General features: G+C 42.0%; 1 protein-coding gene across 3 annotated transcripts; it reads right to left on the bottom strand.

The window, feature by feature from the left end:
• Window positions 1-4,455: 4,455 nt before the first annotated feature.
• tmem86a (transmembrane protein 86A) lies at window positions 4,456-20,015 on the bottom strand. 3 transcript variants are annotated; one of them, XR_015100745.1, is made up of 4 exons: window positions 19,877-20,015; window positions 11,601-11,865; window positions 7,462-8,171; window positions 4,456-7,182 (listed from the first exon to the last, which is right to left on the bottom strand). XR_015100745.1 is itself a non-coding variant. In XM_086109587.1 (3 exons), the coding sequence occupies exons 1-3, from the start codon at window positions 19,895-19,897 to the stop codon at window positions 7,744-7,746; spliced, it is 714 nt and encodes a 237-aa protein (XP_085965713.1). In that variant the 5' UTR covers window positions 19,898-20,015; the 3' UTR covers window positions 4,456-7,743. The 3 variants fall into 3 exon arrangements, 1 of the variants encoding a protein (XP_085965713.1); XR_015100746.1 differs by having other exon boundaries at window positions 4,456-6,973; window positions 7,057-8,171; XM_086109587.1 differs by having other exon boundaries at window positions 4,456-8,171.
• Between the last annotated feature and the right edge of the window lie 1,552 nt (window positions 20,016-21,567).

Consider the following 21,567-nt stretch of genomic DNA (forward strand, 5'->3'; position numbering starts at 1 on the left):
AAGAAGGGCAGCAATACGTGGCTTCCGGTTAATAAAAAGTTGACCACAGGTAAGTCTTTTAACCTTTTTTTAAAGTCCATTTTCAACAGAAGTATAAGCCATAAGATAGCAGTTGTGGTCAAAACGCTAATTTCTGCACGAGGCAGGGCAGCTGCAGTGCAACTAGTGGGAAATGTGTCCCTCCATTTTAAATAAATAAAATAAATTAATGCTTATGATGTGAGGTTTGGTGCAGCAGAGCAGGCCTGTCTTACTTTTCTGACGTTCTTGTTTTGACTCTCAGCTCCGGCCCAAAGTTAGCTAGAAGAGGCTCGGAAAATTGGGTGGATTCATGGGAGTTATAGATTTGTTTTGGTTTTGTTGTTGTTGTTGTTGTTGTTGTTGCTTTTGTTGTGACCGAATGAAGCATTGGTAGGAGTGAGGCTGTTGCCATATTGTATTGTGTGAGGCCACTGTGGGGGCTCAGCAAAAACCACTAGCTTTGCCTTTCTCAAAACCACTTTTTCTTCCTGGTGGGGCCACTTGTCACATTTGTTTTAATAGCTGTCACAATTCTTAACCGAGTGCAGCTTTCAAGTTATATTTCAACAGGATGCCCAAACATAAAAAATGCACAAATGTTGTTAGCATCTCTTCATCCAAACACTTGCATCTGCTCGATTGTTTGGTCGCAATTTGCAGGACGACAGTCTGACGCTGGCAACGCTATAAATGGACGCTAGAGGTCAGTCTCTTACTTTTTTTAAAAAGCAACTGTCCACATGGCCCCGTGTATATGCAGTCCAACATGTCCAGACCAGTACAGTTAAGAGGAGGGGAATAAATTGCAAAATTGTCAAAGAAAAAAAATTCCAATACGAAATAATAATGAGTTAGTATTTTAAGAATTTTAAGAGCCAAAATCTAGAACTAAAGGGCTAAGGTAGGATACTAGTGGCATACTAGACGTGGTTAAACCAAACACCAGTGTGAAGAAATCAGTCTTAATCCAAGATTTTAATATTTCTACAGAGGTAGCAGCACTAATTCCCAAGGGTAGAACATTCCAGAGTACTGGAGCCCAAATATAGAATACTTGGACCTGCTAATTTTCTTGTGGCTCTCTGAGTCACCTGAAAAGCAGCATGTTGTAGGTTCCAGATGCAAAAGGTACTTCGCCAGCAAGACGGGAAGGTGCTAAGCCATGTAATATTTTAAGTAAAATTAGATTTCATGTGGACCGTGACCCAGTGCAAGTTGACCAGTATAGGGTTAATTTGATCAAACTCTTTACCCAGTCAAAGGTCTTGCTGCAGCAATTTGTATCAATAACAGGCCTTTGAAAGTAGACATGGCACGACCAGAAACTAGAAATGTACAATCGTCGAGGTGAAAAATAACAAAGGCGTGCACTGTCATCTCTGCATCACTTGTGGATAGAATGGGTCTTATCCTAGCAATGTTGCAACCATTTTTAAAAAGCAAGTTCAGTGCTTTTGGCACAACTTACTGCCTAACAAGGAAGTGGACGGCAAAAAACAGGCGTCTGCACAATTAATGGATTTCCAAGGACGTCCACTTCAAGTTTTCTGAGACTCTTCTAGCTGCTGATGATGACATGATAAGTTCAGTTGCCGCTTGACTCTGGGAATGTTCTGTTTGAAGCTTTGCATTGGTGAGGTAGAGTGGATCAATTGTTAGGTGTTATCTTGGTCGCATGATGTCCAAATGTGAACAGCATGATGAAGAGGACTCTTTCAATGCCTATTCCAATTGAACTAGGTCATGTATGGGTTGATTCATGAATAAACAGTTGTTGTGTTCAGCTACTTATGAGAGAACAGCAAATTGTACCTATCACAAACCTTTTGTGAGTAGTGGATCTAGTGCCTTAATGAATTAATGGAATGGTTCTCGGACACGCGAGTAATGGAAACTGCAAAATGTTTTGTGGCACTGACAGCAGTGTGTGACAGCTTGTGTTAGGTCAGCCCAGTCCTGACAGCTGAGGTGCATGACACTGTGTGTGTGAGGGTTGCTCGAGTGTGTTCTGGTTACCAGCTTCCATTAAGTCCGAGGGGAGCTGAAACTGATCTCCGGACGTCGTCGTGCTGGCTCACACAAATGCGGAGTCAATAGACGCAAGTGTCAGGTTGCCAAGTTCCAATCAATTGAGCGCCGAAGGGCTGCAAAGTGATGTCATCGCTTCCTTTACTCCTGACTTAAATGACAATAAACTGGAAGTGGGGTCCAAGCCCGAACAGCCAATCTCACAGAACGTAATTGAAAACGAAGGCCGCTGCTCCAAAGTGGTGCAGCATTTCTGATTAGTTTGCGTTGCTTGAGTGCACCGCGTTCAAGTGACTCAATTGCACGTCATCCTTTTGAACGCAGAGAAAAACTACAGAAAATTCCAAAAGGCTCAACTAGTATTCAGTGTGACCGTGTCTTATATTTCACAGTAAGTTCTTCCGTACCTGCACATGCATTAAGTAGCCCGCATGCCGGTTTACCCATCACGGGACATTGTGAATTCTGAGGAACACTGTAAAAGTGAGTTCATATCTTGTAGAGGCTATCTCAGAGTCTTTAATTGAATTTTTTAATGCAGTTTGAATAGCAAACTAATGAAGCGCAGCAGTGTTATACAGCTAAGTCAATGGCTGCTGATTTCCCTTCATGGATTTGAGGTTTTCTGCTGACGTTTTTCAAAAGGGCGAGTGCACAGACGCTTCTTTTTAGCAGAAGAAAGGAGCTCTTTGATGGGACGAGCTTGGCAGTGAATGAATGACAGTCATTTGCAGAAAAAAAGGCCAGTTTTGTGTGTATTGAAAAAGCAATAAGCGAGGGAAAAATCAAAGGGGTAAGAGGGAGATTCGTCGCAGTCTGGGGGGCCTTCCACAGGGTTCCCCACCACAGCCAGACAACAAAATGTAGCAATCACTGTAACAGATCAGTGTGTGCAGTTCCTTCCACCGTAACTACACTAAAAGCTGCTGGGGGCCTGTTGACATAATAAACAGTTATAAATATGAGCTGACATTTTGGAGTCTGGCACTTTATCGCTGAAACACCAAGAAAGAGACTTTTTTTTTTGTAAGTTGCATTGCAATTGCATTTATTCCTCCAATAGATATTCACATTCATTGGAGTTTCACTACAGCAAAGGAACTATTTTGTCTATACAGTCTTGAAAGAAATAACAAATCACAAGTGAAAACCAAGGACAATAAGGGATAATAGACAGTATCATAGCGTAGAAATACAAGGACATTGTTTTTCCATTAAATAAAGTTAAATTATACATGGCCGTCTAAAGTGGGAAAGAGCATGCTTTCAGAAGAAGAGAACACTGATGGGTTGGAGAAACGCTTTCAAAACAAAAAATGCCTTGGTCTAAAAATCCTCACTTCCACATTGCTCTCTTGTGCTTCAACAATCATCGGTAAAACATTCTTTTCCTTTTCATGTCGTTGCTACAAGGGGGTTACATCATAATAGCAGCACAAACCGTGGATTCGTTTTAACATTTGATTGCATCGTTTTTACATCAAGTGAAGCCGGCTGAGTTTTTAGTGAAAGTGAATTGATATCGTCTGGCTAGAAATGACACAAGAAAGTAGAACCTTTTCTTGTTAAAGTCGCCCAATCTTCAACAATTTTGACAAAATACACTTTTGACTTTACTCAAACTTTAAAAAGTGATTCTACTAGCCTCTCACATAGCTACTTAAACAATGGATATGCATTAATTGCCATTATTTTTTTTAATTTGTGTCAAATATAAATAAAAATAAAATATCTTAACACAATAGCTTTCTCCTTTTCATCTCCAGCTCAAAGTGTTCAACAAGTACATGTGGCCAGCATCATCATTTTTGTTTGAACCTCACCGCACGTTTTACCTTCAAAGGGATGTTGGAAGTCTGTCAGTCTTACAATGAAAAACAAAAACAAAATAACACACAAACACAAGGTCTGCACTTCATCATTGAAGATGAGTGTTGACAGTGTGGATTCATTTCAGCCAATATTGTCATGCACGTGTGGAAGACACAGAGTGATGTTCTGAAGGTCAGTGTGATCAAGAGACGGAAGATGCAAGGGTCGCAAAATGAAAAACACAGGAGAGAAACAGCAAAGTGCACGTTGAAACCTCGACCTCTGTACTACACTAGCTACTGGCTCTGCATCGTTACGACAGTTGTGCACAGACCCAAAAGGCCTCCTGCGTCTCTCACAGGTTCTTTTTGTCCGCTTGCCCAAAGCTCAGAACAATCAGACCAGTGACAGCCTGAGGTGAAGCGGCCTTCCTAACTGTCTAACAGGCTGATGGACAGGGAGTATTCCACCACATTTAATTCCAGCGACATGATCATCAGTCGACGTCAACTTCCTTCCCATTTGGAAAGGCAGCAGGACACTAGCAGCACAGGAAAATGTCATCATAGAAGTGGAGCGGTTTGCTTTGGTTAATTGTGTCCAAGTCTAATCCAAACAGCAGTTTGGTAGGAATCAATAACTTTCAGCGCACACGACTTTACTACAGCGTGGGTTGCCGAAACAAAAATAACTAACGACTGTTCATCTTGTCTTACGCATTGAAGCCAAGAGGACGGGAGAAGACGAATCCTCATGCCTTTTTTTGGACAAAGGGCAAAAGGGCCGCTTACATAAATTGCCCACAGATGACTAAGAGCGCTTGACTCAATCTTCTTATTCCCGACATGGTTCGATCGCAGCTCAAGACTAAACAAGGAGAAAAACGCATGGATGAGCAAGAATCCCAAGTGGGACTCAGCCACAATGCTGGGTGGACAGATTAAAAAGTCATGGCCACGCTGATGAAACTGACTGACAAAGTGATTACCGGCAACCATGCTGACAGGCCAAAAGCAGATTGAGGAACTATCCAGCGAAACAACAGCCACAAATATAGTCTTGACTTAGTTTTCCAATCCTGTTGATGTCAGAAAAGTGAAAAACAAGCAAAGGCATCACTATGCTCTCGCTGCAGATTCCTTCTGGTGGAATGGAAACAAGTGTGTGTAAACATTTCTTGCCCGTGTGTGGGTGATTAAGTCCATGGGTCATTGACCAAGAAGAAACCCCAAATCCAGGTCAGATTCTTTCCTATTCCAGTTTGTTTTGTATGCTACAGTACATATCAGTTCGCTATCAAACGGACTAAACATACTATACTACTTACTCCAACCAGTGTAAATTTGCAGGGACAGTGATTCTCTTTTTATAAAACATTACATCATTAGTGTTATTAATCATAATGTATGAGTTCTGAGGAGGCATTTGCAACAAATATAGTGGAAACTCCTAAGTTGAATGCCTCTGAAGGGATACAATTTGGAATGGCGCCCATAAACACGCTGCTTCGCTGCCACAAAAGTTTAAAACCACTGTCATCATGCATAACGTCAAGAGAGACATCACTGTATCATGTGAGGCCTCGGTTTGATTTATTTATTTTGCGGGGGGGGGGGGGGGTTGTAGCAATGATTTCAAGATGGGTCAGTCTCAGTAAGATGTGTTGAAAGAGCCACATACACGCCTTCTATGCTTTTCACTCAATGAGTGGTTTGGTTCTTGTTGTATGTATGGCCCGTATTCTCTTGAAGTCTTCTTTAAATACTGAATGGTGAGACCTGTACACCTGCCCTTTGGAGGTTGGCAGGGATGTCACTGACTGTTGTCTTTGGACATTTCTTCACAGCTCCCACAAGCTTTCCTTTGGCTGACCTGTTCGATGTCTGTTGCTCAGTACACCGGTAATTTTGTTATTCAAATCGTTGTATTGGCAATGCCCAGTGTTTGCGCAATAGCTTTGATCTACTTTTTCCCTCTTCTGTCAGCTTCAAAATGGTTTGCTTTTTTCCGTAGAAACCTCTCTGGTCCCCACGTTTGCTTAACAGCAAATGCAGTTTTCATAGGCGAAGCCCAAAAGCCAAAAACATGCACTATCTAATGTTTAAGCAATCAATCTTGAAGGCAACGCCTGAGCAACTCGAAACACCAATCAGTCAAACAATTTTACTCACTTGAAAAGTGTGGGGCTTCAAACAGAAGAAGCTCTTTCCTGAGTTGTTTGCCATCTACTTGTAAATATGATGAAATAAAGATGGAATTCTGAACTATTGGTTCTTACTCATCTTTTGATCTGAAACATGAAAGTCTTCAGTGTATAACAGAAACAAAGGAATTCAACTTGCCGTTCTAATACATTTGGAGGAAATATTATTTCATCTTCCTTGGCCTTAGTTTTGGGGAAATAGGTCACGGCATTGTTTCTGTTTATTTGTGCAACCTATACGAATCAGCTCCGTAGATTCGTAGCATCAAAGCGGAAAATTTCCTCCTAGCATGACAAGACTGGTGCCTTTTTGGTTGAAGAAAAGGCCTCTGAGAATCCAGATACAGTAGATTAAGAAAACACTTTCATTGTATTCAACGTGACACAATTGCAGGCCATTAAAATAACTTTCCTTTCATAATGCACAACGCCAATATTTACAGCTCAGTGTTGCCTGTATCATACCTTTCGGAGGAGAGCTGGAGTGAATCTCAGATCAAGTTGGCGTAAAACGGACTCCACCTTAGACAGGTCATACGACTTATGATGATGACAACCATACACAAAATGATCACTGCGCTTAACCTGCTCAACAAAGGAATGCCACACAAAAGGGGATTGAGTTAAGAATCCTAATACAGCAAGACTGGGTGTGTTGCTGAGTTTTATAAGGGGAACGAAATGCAAAAATTAACAAGAGTATGTGGTATGTGTCCCAACTACTCTAAGCAATGTATTCTGACCAATATTGCATTACTTTACAAGGCTCACCTATTTTCTGGATGTGGTCACGTGACATTCACAATGCAAGCCTGAGGACAGTTGTGACGTCATTTTCAGTCGACAGCAGTGGGCGGTATAATGTGAAAATGGCAGCCCCTTGAAGCGGATGAAAACTGATGGATTAATCTGTTGAAGTTAATTAGGCTAGTTACAGGGCACATACAAAATATTCTTGCTAAGATAATTATTACCCTTAAAAAAAATAGCACCTTCAATTCCGTTAAAGATGAATCAGATAACGTTTGGAGTCCAATATGGGCAAGTCAGTAGGATATCCCTTTTTTAGACAGCTACAGCTACATCACAGTTGCCTTTGATCCGGGGATCACTTTGACCTGGTTACACAGATGTGGTAAAGTTACACATAAACTTACTGAAAAATTATATAAAATGTCATAAATATTGAATTGCATTTCTGGACCAAGTTAAGTTGATTTTTAAGTGTCTTGAGTCTGGAGATGATGTATTGCTAAAGTATAGGTGAGGTATAGGACCTGAATAAAGTAAATCCAGGACCCCCCCCCCCCCCCTCCAACACATTCCTTAAAGGTCCCCAATGGCATGCTCCCCTGAAACCAAATAAAATAGAACTAATGCTTGATCAGGTATGTTACCTATACCGTGCACATATCCACGGTCATCAGGTAGCAGGAGGCATTCCATTCAGGGATCAGAAGAAGCAGGGAGGACTGCAGTTGGGAGAGGATGAAGGTAATACTACCACAGCATCATAGTGAGGAAGAGGTGTGAGACTATCAGACGAGACTGTGGGGGTCCAGTTGCCATGGCAACAATGGAGCTGAGTGCTGAGGCCAGGTGATGTAGTCGTGAAATGTGTGTCCATGATCACGCGGGGAGCAGCTACCACCTTGCTGTCACATAGACAGAGAGGCCCCTCATATTCTCTTCCGCGCAACCTCCACATCCTGGCATTCCACGGCTGACAGAGCGATCAGCATCTGGGCAGCGTAGTAGGTCGCCATGATGATAGCACGCGAGTGGGGCACGGGGAAACAGAACTTGTTGACGGCTATCGTGAGGTCAGACACCATGAACAGGACAGCGCCCAGACAGGCTGACAGCTTGGTCCAGGTCCACAGGTCATTGGCTAACTGCAAGCCCGCAATGGCCCTCCAGCCCATGAAGCCAATCAGAGCGATGTAGACAGCCACCAAGTAGGTAAAAGGGCCTGACAGGTAAGGGTAGAGAAGCATGTAGCTCACACTGGACACAGCTGTGATCACCAGGCCTGCGCGCACATTGATGGGCTTCATTCCAAAGGCAGATGAGTAGAGGATGTGGGTGATGGCAAACATCAGCAGACCTGTGAAATAATTAAAACATCAGTCTTAATGTAGACCTACAGAACTAGCCAACAAAGTACGGGAATAGCTGGAGTGCACTGCATTATACAATATATATGCGGAATTAAATCTGTCCATCGTACGTAACATTCATTCATTCATTTTCCGAACTGCTTTATCCTCATTAGGGTCGTGTGGGGTGCTGGAGCCTATCAGAGCTGTCTTCGGGCAGTAGGCGAACCGGTTGCCAGCCAATCGCAGGGCACACAGTGACGAACAACCATCCGCGCTCACACTCACAGCGTGAGCATGTGGGAGGAAAGTGGAGGACCCGGAGAAAACACATGCAAGCACGGGGAGAACATGCAAACTCCACACAGGAAGGCCCGAGCAGGAATTGAACCCGGTACCTCTGCACTGTGAAGTCGACGCGCTAACACTCGACTACCTGGCCACCCTCGTTTTGCGTTTATAATTTCGGACAGCACACTCTGTCCTCTGGGAGAGGCTAACACCAATTGCTGCAGTGTGCTGAAATGACCTAGACATTGGAAGGAGTATTTTCATCAATAATATAACATGACTCCTTCTTGTGACTGGCTCCATTTCAGGCCTAAGATCCTTCAGAAGATTGCATTATTATGGGTAGATATGATGCGACAAATGTTGCTTCTGACATTTCAAATAAAATGATTACGCGAGACGAAAAGATTGGTTTTCCTTATTGCCTAATTTTGCGATGTGTCTCCCGTTCGTCAAAGCAACCACTGTCATCATGGACAACATTACCAATTTGCACATGCCTTTCAGATGCTGTATTTCAAGATGCAAAATCAAACTTAGCAATTTGTCTTAGGTTTGACAAATCACATTGCCTGAGTAAATTATTCTATTTGACTTTACTCCTCCCAGATTGCACAGTTCAACTGCGTAACAATTTTGCCCAGCATAATCACAGATGCACCTGGTTTGAAGATCAGCTTCCACATCTGGTCGCATGAGCAACCAAGTTCAGAACATTTTTTTCACAAACTAACCTTTACTCAGGCCCTTGGTGTTCTCACAATAAATCTATATGGGTTGAGTCTTTAGGTAAACGATGAAGTCTCAATGTTGGGCTGAATCGTTACATAATCTATAAAGTCTTAACGTTCAATGCTATGGACATCTAGCAGACAAATAAGCAAGACTGCACATGACATTTGGCCTATAAATTATACAGACCAAATGTCAGGTTGTATAGACCAGTATGTCATGGGCAGTGTGGCTTTGTTTTGCTGTCTGCAGTATAAACTCCCAACTTCAATCTTACCCTCTCTCAATTTGCAGCCTGGAACAATGAAATTGGCTTCCAGTAACTATTTGTTTCCTTATGTTGCTAATGTCCATTGAGCCAGAGTATAAACCTATAATTAAACTCCAAAGACATGCACTAAGCCCCATCATTCATGTGGTAAGTGGTTCCGTTTTAGGAATAGTGGTGGTTGCATCATCTACGTAAATATCAAGTGAAATACCAGATGACGGTGTGAGTGGGATTGGATTTTTCTTTTGAGACTTTTATTAAAGGACTCACAAATGTGTGCCCTTCTGTAGGGTCTACTTCTATTTTAAATCGATTTCACCCATATTTTATATATCTTATCCTGTTCAAAGGCGTTTCATTTTCTTCCATTTCCAGCCCTGTTTTCAAACAGAAGTGACAATTCTCTGTTGACCATTCAACAGAACCCTTGTGTTTAGGTTCAACACCGATGAAAGAGTGCTAAAGGGCACAGGCTTGTTTGCTTTCACAACAATGAAAATGGAAAAATCAAGCAAAAAACACTGCTCGGTGAAAATACCGCCTGGGGCAACAAAGGTACAGGTACCGTGTATTCCCAGGCTGTCACAATAACCTTTAGAGCTCTATTTCCCTCGGCATGAAAACTAGTCCATTTTGATTTTTGTGCCGGGGCAATCTAATTTACCGTGTTTGGGAATTTGGCAGACCATGCTGCGCCATGATTGCCGTTCCGGCAGATTTTTTCAGCCTTTTCTTTTCCACAGCCTCAGAGCGCCTGCCTATTTGGTGACTGAAAGTAGACTAGACCTTAGACCAGCTCAGAGAAGGTCTAAATTCTAGGCAACAGGACACGAACGATCGAGGTGGAAGGGAGTCTCCAAGTGGCCACTTCACATTGATCTGTGATCACCCTGGCCCATTTTACATGATCCACCCATAAAGGTCTGCTTGCAGTTCCACTCAAACCTTGCGTTTTTTGTTGTTTTTGTCTTTTGTTTTGTCACATGGTGTTGTTACGTCTTGTGGACCTGATGTGGATTGTTTTCAGCATTTTTGGCCATGTCATTCGTCAAAGAAGAAGAATCTGTGCTTGGTGGTTGCGCCTTCTTGGCAGCACACGTGTACCAGCACTGATTTTTTGATTGGGAGGAATGTCGGCCCCATCTGACTGTCGTTGCTGGACAGCCGAGGCACTTGTGTTTTTTGCGCCTGAAATAGGCAGCATTTTTCACAGCCCCGCTTTGTTCAGCGGAAAGGTCGATGCTGTTGGACTGTCTGTGGCTGGATGGATGCATGGCTTGAGGAGCCGACGATGAGAAGAAAGGAGCGTCAGCGTAGAGCGCCGATGCGTATGTGGAACTGGGAGTCGCGGCTTGGAATTGAAGCGGATTTACATGGGACAGGAGATGAGAGCCAATCTCTTTTTCGTTAATGGACACTAGAGCTTCTTGTTTGCTTTCAAACTTAGCTTGTAGCAGAACACTTTGATTCGCTCCTCTTTAATCTATAATTGCTTCAAACAACAAAGTGTATGTAGGAAAAGTGGTTAACGATTGTACGACTGTCTGTGTCTTATGTGTTGTGTTGTATTATTTTGTCATTTTATGTTAACTGTTCTGTTGATGGTGGCACGGGCACCCGCAGCGGCTCCTCTTGTTGTTTTGTTGTCTGGTTGAGAGGGAGGAAATTTCATCTGTGCTGTATGTATGTTGAACATCGAGTGCATTTGACAATAAAATTGTACTTGACTTGACTTGACTTCAGTGAGTCTAATTTTGCTTCCACAATGTCAAAGACTCTGCGCTGAATTTAAAGAGGATGAGGGGAGTTGCTTCCATTGGCCAGGAAACTAGTCAGTTGTGTTCACTTCCACCATGCCGAAAACACCAAAAGAGATAAGACTCTACTGAAGCGCTCAGTTAGACCGCGCTTTGCACTAAACTTGTGTTGGGCATGAAAATAGGGCAATGAGAATACATCTCCAGTGACAACCCGATTCTTACTATGATGACACTCAAGTAACGAACACAATTTCGGACCATTTCTGTTGGATTTCCCTGCTTTTTAAGATAAAATTACAACAATACATTGAAAACAGAATTGTCGGTTAAAGAGTCTAATTCATTGCCATCTGCGCAACTCAGCATGCAACATTTTTTCTCACCATGAACGAAGTAGCCTTGCTCCTGCCAGATGAGGAAAGCGTCACCCAGCGCAGAAAAGATAAGGCCGGCGAGGATCTTGCGGGCACTGGAGTGAGCCCCCAAGAAGCTGAAGCCATGCGCCAGCAGAAACACCCAGAGACAGAAGATGGGCAGACATTTGATAAGTGCGCTAAACCAGGATGGACTTGAGGTTGGCAGCCAGAGGACGAAGTAAACACAGGTTGACTTGAAGAATGGCACCAACTTGGGGCCTTCACTCTTGACCTGAAAGCAGATTAAATATGGAGATTCACCATTAGAGTCTTAATGTGATGTTCTTGTGTCTCTGATTTTTATGATGTTCTTTGTCTCTATTATTTATTAATGTCCATCAAAATAATACAGGAAACAACGTCTAGACAACCGGTAGTTCAAAGGAGAGTACTTCTCATTATGTGCAAGAGTGGTTTGTGTTCGGACAAGAAAAGCCTGTCCTCCTTGTGGTCTCCACACAGATATGCACATGATTGAGTACTAAAGAAAAAGACTGCACATCTGAACATCTATGTCTATGGAATCGTATGACTCCCAATAACCTTCTCTCTTCCTCTTTTTGGACAAACCAGACATCTTGTTTTTTCTTTCCTCTCGTCTTCCCACTACTTCTCCTATACTTGAGGCTCGTGCCCTTGACTACCCCTGACTATGCAAACAGTCCTGCTTGTTTCTGTTAAAATGCACGAGGCTCAAGTACATTGTGTTACACACCGGAAAAAAAAGAAATCAAAGCACTGTTTCCTAGCACCTGGAGAACCCACATCCACCCGCGGTTCGTCCAAAGGCAGAAAGCGATGGGTGGTCCGTGTCGATGAAGGTTGTTGATTTCAGTGTGAAAGTTGAGAAAGATGAGATGAGTGGGAAACAAAGGAGGAAAGGGGGCCATAGAGCAGGGGAAAACAAGGAGATATTGCAAGACCAGCAACTTCAAGTCCCTCTCCCAAACCATGCAGTGGGAACATTGTGTGACAAAGCAAAAGCGACACTTTGCACTGCTCACAAAAGAATAAGTGGGTCAGAAGAGAGGAAGCAGGAGCATGCATGAGGAATGGCTACTCTGAAGTAGGAGAAATAGGATTTAGCAAATGGTCAAGTGATGTGGCTCAGAGTTTAGGAACAAAAGCCCCTTTCATGGTGCCCATTTGTGTCACCTTTTTCACAGTTTTTTTTCCCAGACCTGCGGTAAGTTAAGACTTGAGTGTAAGTTACCAATGCGACATTGTGGGGTTAAACACTTAGACTGACAAAACACCACCAACGACTGACAAAACACCACCAACCATGAGTGGGAAGTCTCACACTCAAGATTCATCTCCCGCCACAGTTGTCACTGACCCAGAAACCGGCAAAATCATTATTTGGAAGACAGTGGTATCGACACTTACGAGCGCCCCAATTTACGAGTAGGTGTCAGAACCTTCTAACTTTGTATTTCGGTGAGTTAAACACAAATACGAAATGGAGAAAACTCACAGGGAGCACGGAAAAGACACTGAACAAACCGCGTGGGCAACCGTCCTACAAATCACAGAAACATTACATTATGTTTGTGACCTTCTGCCAAGCTGTCATTGGAAAAACATTTCATGTGTACAAAATATATCATAAGTCGATTAAGAACATTTTTCGTTTTCAATAGAAATGCAAAGAACCACAAGAAAAAAGGAAATATGACAAGTGTTGGAGCTTGTGTGTGTGTGTGTGTGTGTGTGTGTGTGTGTGTGTGTGTGTGTGTGTGTGTGTGTGTGTGTGTGTGTGTGTGTGTGCGAGCGCGAGTGCGAGCGTGTGTGTGCAGTGGATGAAGTCCACCCAAACATGCACACACCAGGATTAGATTAAGACCTAGAAACAGGATATGGAATGCACAATATTTTCTGATTTGCTTTACACTTAAAACTTGGAAATGTGCAGTAATAATCATAAAAAAGTTGATAATACTTTCAAAAAGTGAAACTTGTGTAATGCACACATCCATTCCATATAGACTGAGACATTTCAAGCGTTAGATAAGATATCCGTTATCTAAATTTAGATGATTACATATGAAAATGAATTTTTTAAAAAACGAATTCACTCTCTCAGGAAATTAGAATATTGTGAATCTTGTATGCGAGACATGCATTTCAGATGTTGCTGTGTGGTCCAAAGTCATGTTCTCTGAAGAAAGCAAATTTTGCATTTCCTTTGGAAACCAGGGTCCCAGAGTCTGGATGTAAGCGAGGGGAGTCATAGAATCCACGTTGCTTGACGTCCAGGGTCAAATTTCCAGTCAGTCATGAATTGGTGGCGCCATGTCATCTGCTAATGTTGGTCCTTTGTTGTTTTCCTGAAGTCCAAGGTCAACACAGCCAGACAGCTACCAGGAAATTTTAGAGCACCTGATCAGTTTTACAGAGATGCAGATTTGATTTTCCAACAGGACTTGGTGCCTGCACACAGTGCCAAAGCTATCAGGACCTGGTGTAAGGAAGGACCATGGCATTCCTATTCTTGACTGACCAGCAACTCGCCTGACCTTAACCCTATCGAAAATGGGGTGTTGTGAAGAGGAAGATGCGATACGCCAGACCCAGCAATGCAGAAGAGCAACATGGGCTCTCATAACACCTGAGCAGTGCCACACACTGATCGACTCCATGCCATGTCGCACTGCTGCAGTAATTCAGGCAAAAGGAGCCCCAATGAAGCATTGAGTGTTGTACATGTACATACTCTTCATGTTTATACTTTTGCGTTGGCCAACATTTCTCAAACTCCTCTTTGTATAGACTTAAGTATTAATCTAATTTTCTATTATTAGTTTTCAGATATAATCATCTAAATTAAAATGAATTTACACTTGAAATGTATCAGCCTCAGTGGAATGAATGTAAGCATTGCACAAGTTTCACTTTTGGAGTAGTATTACTGAACTAAGTCAACTTTTTCATAATTCCTTGACGAGCACCTGTATGTATCGCCTCTCTCACCAACAATCAACAATGGGTTTGCACCCCAAAATATTGTAGAATGTAGGATTATATTGCTATAATATTAGCTTGTTTTTTTTTTGTACTGAGTTTACGATATTTTAGTATATTATTTGAGATGTATGCCAATCCTAATTCGTCCTTCCCACGAGGACACGTCTGGTACTTTCTGGCAGGAGAGACTAACAACAGACATCAGCCGTGTGATGCTCATAATAGTGTACTATACTTACATTTTTTGGCATGATTCAAATGTTCATGAATGAAAACTGTTCCTTATTAACAAGTAAAATGCTCGTAGCTTGAAAGACAAAGTGCAAAACGTCCGTCGCGAAAGTAGCTGCCTTAGTGATCTACAGATGGTAACTTGTTCATAGTAACATCACCAAAGACTCTAATCATGCATTTTGGTGCAAAGACAAGGAACGGTTAATGCTAACAAGGCCCTAAAAGTGTGCTTGTGTGTTGCTACTCCCTTTGTCATTGACGCACACAGCCAAATAAAACTTCAAATCTCGTACCGAGTCTACCGACTGAGTGGCCACCACTGCTTCTCGTCACCATGATGTCAATGCCCACACACAATACATGCTGATTTATATAGCGCTTTCACATCAGCGGCAGCTGTAACAAAGCGCTTAACAAAACAGTTAACATAAAGTAAAATAATAAACACAACACATAACATAAAACACGGACAGTCGTGCAGTCACACAAGCCACATGAAGTGGAATGCTCGGATAACAAATATACAAATGTGAACAAAAGTAATAAATGCTTTTCAGGCACCTCCATTTTAGAGATTTTCCCCAACAATGAAAAGCTTTTGGGTCATTTCTTCAGGTTGCCTGTGTATCGTTGGCATATACACGTGCTGCCCCAGCCAAAATACCCTGAGAAGGAAAATATTTTCCACTCTGGGAGCGCATGCTTTGAAGCAGGCGCTACGGTCATGCACAGCAAACCTCACATACACAATAAATGGCTTGGTTGACTTGCTGCGCAAAATAAAGGGTGCCTTAAGGCCATACCAGTGCCCCGGAGAATGCGCCATTTCATCTGATCTTGGAAAGGGCTGTAACAGTTCAGGGACCACAAACTGGTGTACGGCGGGCCGGATGTGGCCCGGGGGTCACCTTTTGAGTACCCCCGTTCTAGCACTACCTATACCTGAGCTAATTAACTGCACAAAGCAGTAATGGTTAACTTCTCAGAGATAACGGTAAAAATGCCCATCAAGAGTTTATTTATAGTCTTGGGAGCAAGCGACAGACATCAATGTCCTTCACACTTGTGTGCTATTGTGTGTCCACATCAGCAGTTCTTGCGTCCTTCCTCTGCCAGTCAGATCGGTTTCGACCTGTCCTTCCTCCTCCACAACACCATTGCTTTACTCCATCAACAAAACACACTTCCCTTACATCGGCGTGTACATTTTGGGAGCTCAAGGCGTCACCGACTGAATTGTTTAATGTCGTCAAAAAACAAATTTCCCCACTGATTTCTACATGTGGCACAATTTCAAAATATACAGCTACCAATCAAATGAGGTGGGTACAGTTGTCCTCTTAAGTTCAAATACACTGGCAGAATTGGGCAATTTGGAATATTGGCAATCATTTTAGAAAATCTGAATGAAAATTGACAAGCTCAATTTCTTTATTGTTATGTTTTGTTTAATGACTGTGCTATTTTGAAATAGGGCGGCCCGGTAGTCGAGTGGTTAGCACGTCGACTTCACAGTGCAGAGGTACCGGGTTCGATTCCAGCTCCGGCCTCCCTGTGTGGAGTTTGCATGTTCTCCCTGTGCTTGCGTGGGTTTTCTCCGGGTCCTCCGGTTTCCTCCCACATTCCAAAAACATGCAGGGCAGGCTGATTGAACACTCCAAATTGTCCCTAGGTGTGGGTGTGGGCGCGAATGGTTGTTCGTTTCTGTGTGCCCTGCAATTGGCTGGCAACTGGTTCAGGGTGTCTCCCGCCTACTGCCCGAAGACGGCTGGGATAGGCTCCAGCACCCCCCGCAACCCTAGTGAGGATAAAAGCGGTTCGGAAAATGAATGAATGAATGAATGAATATTCTGAAATACCTTATCATGTGGCTTGAATTGAATCCTTTGAAACAATAAAATGTGTTTGGCCCGATCACTCATGTTTTCTCTGAAGAATGGCACACATCTTACAAATTCGGCCAGGTTGTGTCAACGTTAGAACACCGCTGTAAACTTGACACCGACTTTTAACGAGGAAGAACACTATCTGAACTGATGCAATTTTCTCTGCTTGTAATTGTTGTAAAAGTTGTAATTCAACTTGCAAATCAGACAGTCTTTCTTATTAACTACATATCCCCATGAGTCACAGTATAAGAAATACTGTAACGTCTGGCCCAATGATGCAGTGAGGGAATTGAGTAACTTTGGTCTAATTTATGCTGTGTTATAAGGTTATCTTCCTTTCTATTGTTTGTGTCGGGTAAACCTACAAAACGAACTGAGGCAGCACTGCATCAAGCATAAAAAGGCTTCATGCCTTGTAATAGAAACATGGAGAAGACCAACAGTGGCTCACGAAATAGAGACAATGCTTCAAACCAAGTCATTACTGGGTCATTAATTGCATACATGGGCTAAGCGCCTTCAGTCTTTTTTATTATTGCTTCAGTTTATTATCATCGATTATGCCACTCCACAGTTAAGTTAGAGCTCAGCATCATATTCAAATGTCGTTGAGAAATGTAGCTGACTCCTCTCAGTCTGAGTGACACTTCAACTTTGTCCGCGGGAATAGGCGTCAAGAATTCAGTGTATGCAGCAGAAAATAATGACATCAATTCTGAGAAAAATAAAAGTCATAGCTACTGATAATCAAATACTTATATTTTATATATTTTGTCACTATTTTCCTCTTTACCAAACAAAAGCTTGTCGTGGGATGAACAGTTCACAAAAAAACTAACGAAACAAAAAAATGCAAACGCATCAGGAATAAATGAGAACATCCTTGAGCCACAAAGAACACAAAATAATAAAAGCAAATAGTACAGCATTACATACACACAATTCATTTTCTGTGAATCCAATAACATTAGAGCATAGCAAGACAGGTTGTGGTACAGTAGACAAAACGTGAATACAGTGTCCTGAAAAGGTGTCACACTCCATCGGATTCATCATATACGAGGCATGGTTGCCAGCTAATTTCAACAATAAAACCCAGGTAACGCACTGAATGACATCCCTTAAGTAAGACATTCATTATTCAGTCTGACTCATGTCGCTCACGTGTCAGAAACATGATACAGAGAAACAGAAACCACCTGTAAATGCCTGTATAAATAGAAATGTGGAACTTAAGCATGGCCTTGGCAGACAAATGGAACAAGGGTCATATCATAAAGTAATTCCCATGTAACATCACGTTACTTCCTGATATAATATGTTAATTCAAAGTTGCTGACAATTTGAAATGCAGTTTTGGAAGCAAGCAAGACTGAGAAGAACATGCATGATTGTGAAGTAGGCTTGGGTAATTCAAGCTATCATTCAAAGTTGAGTTATGTAGGACCATGTGGGATGGTGTCAAAGTCCTCGAGGGCCACTATTCTGCATGTTTTAAATGTTTCCCTCCTCCAACACACCTGGTTTAAATGATCAGGTCATCGGCAAGCTCTGTAGGTGTCTGATAACGATCCTGATCGGTTGAATCGGGTGAACTGCGGGGGGGGGGGGGGGGGGGTCCTTCTAAAACCTGCAGGATAGTGGCCCTCGAGGCTCAGAGTTTGACACCTGTGGATCATAAGCCATCACAATATGGCTAACTTGTGAGGTGGCACAAAACTTTGAACTCAGCAGTATTTTTAACATGGTGTTAGTGGGGGTCTGTCTCTGCTGCAAACACTATCAGAAACACTTACCTACAGGTACATTTACAACCTAAATTCTAGCGATTGTTTCATGAAACTGCATTCATTTACTCCCTATTCTGTACTATTTATCTTGGCTGTATTACTTCCAGAAACGGAACTGCTCCGAGGCGGTGTGTTACATTATGCTTCGTATAGTTTTGATGGTTTCTATCACTGCAACCCGATACTGGTGGTATTAAGAGGTGGATTAAGTTAAGTTCCCACTGAAGGCCAAGGTACCAAATGCATGGCCAACAACCGCTTGTATACCTATTTTACGTTTTTAAAGAATGGTGCTTTGTAAAATACAGAATGTTGTGGTAAGTGATTGCCAGTACTTTTACTCTTGTGCTGTCTTGACATAAAGCGTTGCCCTTAGGTGAACTTGAGCCGGTGCCTCTACTTCAGACAGCGCATAACTCTATTTTCCATCTCATTGAAATCCTGGGGCTATGGCTGGGTCTAAATTAATTTAACAAATTCACACTGCCTGGGCAGCATCACCGTCGCTATGGGAACAAGTCTGCCTGGCACGCATTCCTTCACACAGGCTGCCCTCACCAGTAATCACAGGCTTCACATGAGGGTTTACTTGCAAGGGTCCAAGTTACGACACACCATCCATCCTATAATGGCCCCTGCAAAGGAACTATAGCCTTTCATATCGCTGCTCAGTTGGTGATGTTGGGGACAAGTTGAATTGAATTGGGTAAAATGATCATCTTCCCTCACTTGGGGCAATATGTTAAGGCATTAGGACGCTTCGGCTACGCTATAGAAAACAATGCTCACTAGTCCGTACAGCTGTGGCATTATTAGACCTAAAAGCATAGTTTCGTATGGCACCAACGTCATAGGAAGCGCAGAAAGAAAACACGCCCACAAACACAGACACACACAAAAGGTTGTCACGGACTTTTTCCCTTTAGTTGGTGGCGGCCTTTGGATATTGGTAGAAATGTCTCGATTGTACACTTGCTGTTGGAACTTGCCAAATAGCGTTGACGCAAATATCGTTTAAAACAACACCGATGTATGTCATCGTATACAAAGGGGAAACGACGAGATACACAACCTGGTTAATGTGCTGGAAGAATATTATCGTAACGATAAACTACCATAAACTGTTAATTACATTGTCCCCAAAAGAGATCACGTTGTAGCCTCCGACGGATCCATGTATGATATGACATGCAAGGGTGATGGCGCAAAAATACGTATGCTTTACCGGTGATTCGACAATGACAACACATACAAGCGTTGATAAGCATGCAGCGATCTGTTACGGGGCGATTGTGCTAATCAAACTAGCAATCACCAACAACACCGATCTTTGTGTCAACGCTAGTTTGAACGTGGGACTCACCACAGTGACCGGGGAAACCATGTCGAGGACGTTGGTGGGGACGTTGTGTCGGGAGATTTTGGTTATGTTCTCTTGTTTATGTTCTTCAGCGAGAGAGATGCCGATTGTTTTTGTCCTCTCTCCCAGGGGCAGGCAGACATCCTAGAGGTGAGCGGCTTGTCTCTGTTGACCAATAGCAGGGGACGCTGTATCTTAGTAGGCGGGACAAATGTAAGAGACGCCTAAATGGGAAGGACCAATCTCATGTTTACATCTGGGAGCAGATGGCCTTTTATTTACAATTGACGGAGTACTTGAGCTTGTTAGGTGCATTCGTCTGCAGGACTGTATCTATTGATGTCGTCATTATTGTGTCGTAAATATTACCCCGATATCAACGTGCTACTCTATTTAATTTGTGTCAGTAAAAATCAAATTATAAAAACGGCAAATCTCAGTCTTCTAATCAACATAATATGATATGTCGAGGCTCTTATAACACATCAATACTTTAACACAGCGCAGTATTCCATGCATTTGCTGATATACATAAAAATGTACGTTAAAATGGAACATGTAATGAATGACACAGTTAGCATAATGTGTTGCATATACTTATGTTTTATTAGAATCTGCTAGTCAAATAGTTTCAGATGAGAGACTATTCAAAAATAAGAAACTCGTCAAGTTGTACGTGTATCAATATAGTATTAAATAAAATACACGTCATACGTTCAGCTGTACAGTCCGACGTTTGAATGGGGAATAGCACAATAGTGCCACTAGAGGGAGACATCTAAAATCAACTTTGTTTCTTGGGAACTTTGACCATTGTGAGGATAAGAGAATCAGATAATGGAGTTATGGATTTAAAATCACTTTGTCATTAAATAATTCAACCCTTTGCAAGGGTATAGGAAAATAAATTCATATAGGTGCAGCAATCTATTTTCTTTACCGGGGTAAACACACACTCACACGGTCAGTAAATAATAAATACATTCATCTTATTGTATCCATACATGAGATGAATCACTTATCTTCCCAAATGAAACAAATAAATAAATAATGTTAAGAAGCTCAGTAGCTATCTTCATATAATTATCTATAGATTTCTTCTTTCTATTTCAAACCAAGGCTATGGATTTATAATTTGAGTTGAATAAAAATAATAATAAGAAAAGTTGGTTTTGAAGCCAGTTTTTTTTATTTATTCCTTTTTTGTTTGCCATTGAATAACAGTCTAAATGAAAGAAAATTATTTGCGAAATGCGGAAGTCAATATTTATAGTTTAAATGACATGTCCACAAAATTTACGAGAACGTCCAAAAGTCTAGAGATGGCCGACCTTGCAGGATATATTTTGCGAAGAATTTTAGGATTCATTGCTTTTACATGGTACCTGAAATGAATACAATATGTGAGGCAAAATAGGAGAAGGCAGAAAACCAGGACAGGGGAATTCCAGGTACCGAGAATGGCGTATGCTTAATGTTATAGCGCCCTCGAGTGGTGGAGACATGTCAATGCTATAGGCGGAAGTGCTTTTTAACTTGCTTAACTGTTCAACTGTTAATTCTAAGATCTCGTTCGTTTTTTAACACTGCGCTTGTAACACTGAATTGTGAAAATAAAAAAAATAATGTAATTGAAATGACATCCCGTTATCTTTCGAATTCATGGCGATTTCAAACACGGAAGTACGTCTCAT

The sequence above is a fragment of the Hippocampus guttulatus genome, chromosome 4, assembly GCF_054856545.1.
Source record: "Hippocampus guttulatus isolate MCC_2025c chromosome 4, RoL_Hgut_1.0, whole genome shotgun sequence".
Taxonomy (NCBI): domain Eukaryota; kingdom Metazoa; phylum Chordata; class Actinopteri; order Syngnathiformes; family Syngnathidae; genus Hippocampus; species Hippocampus guttulatus.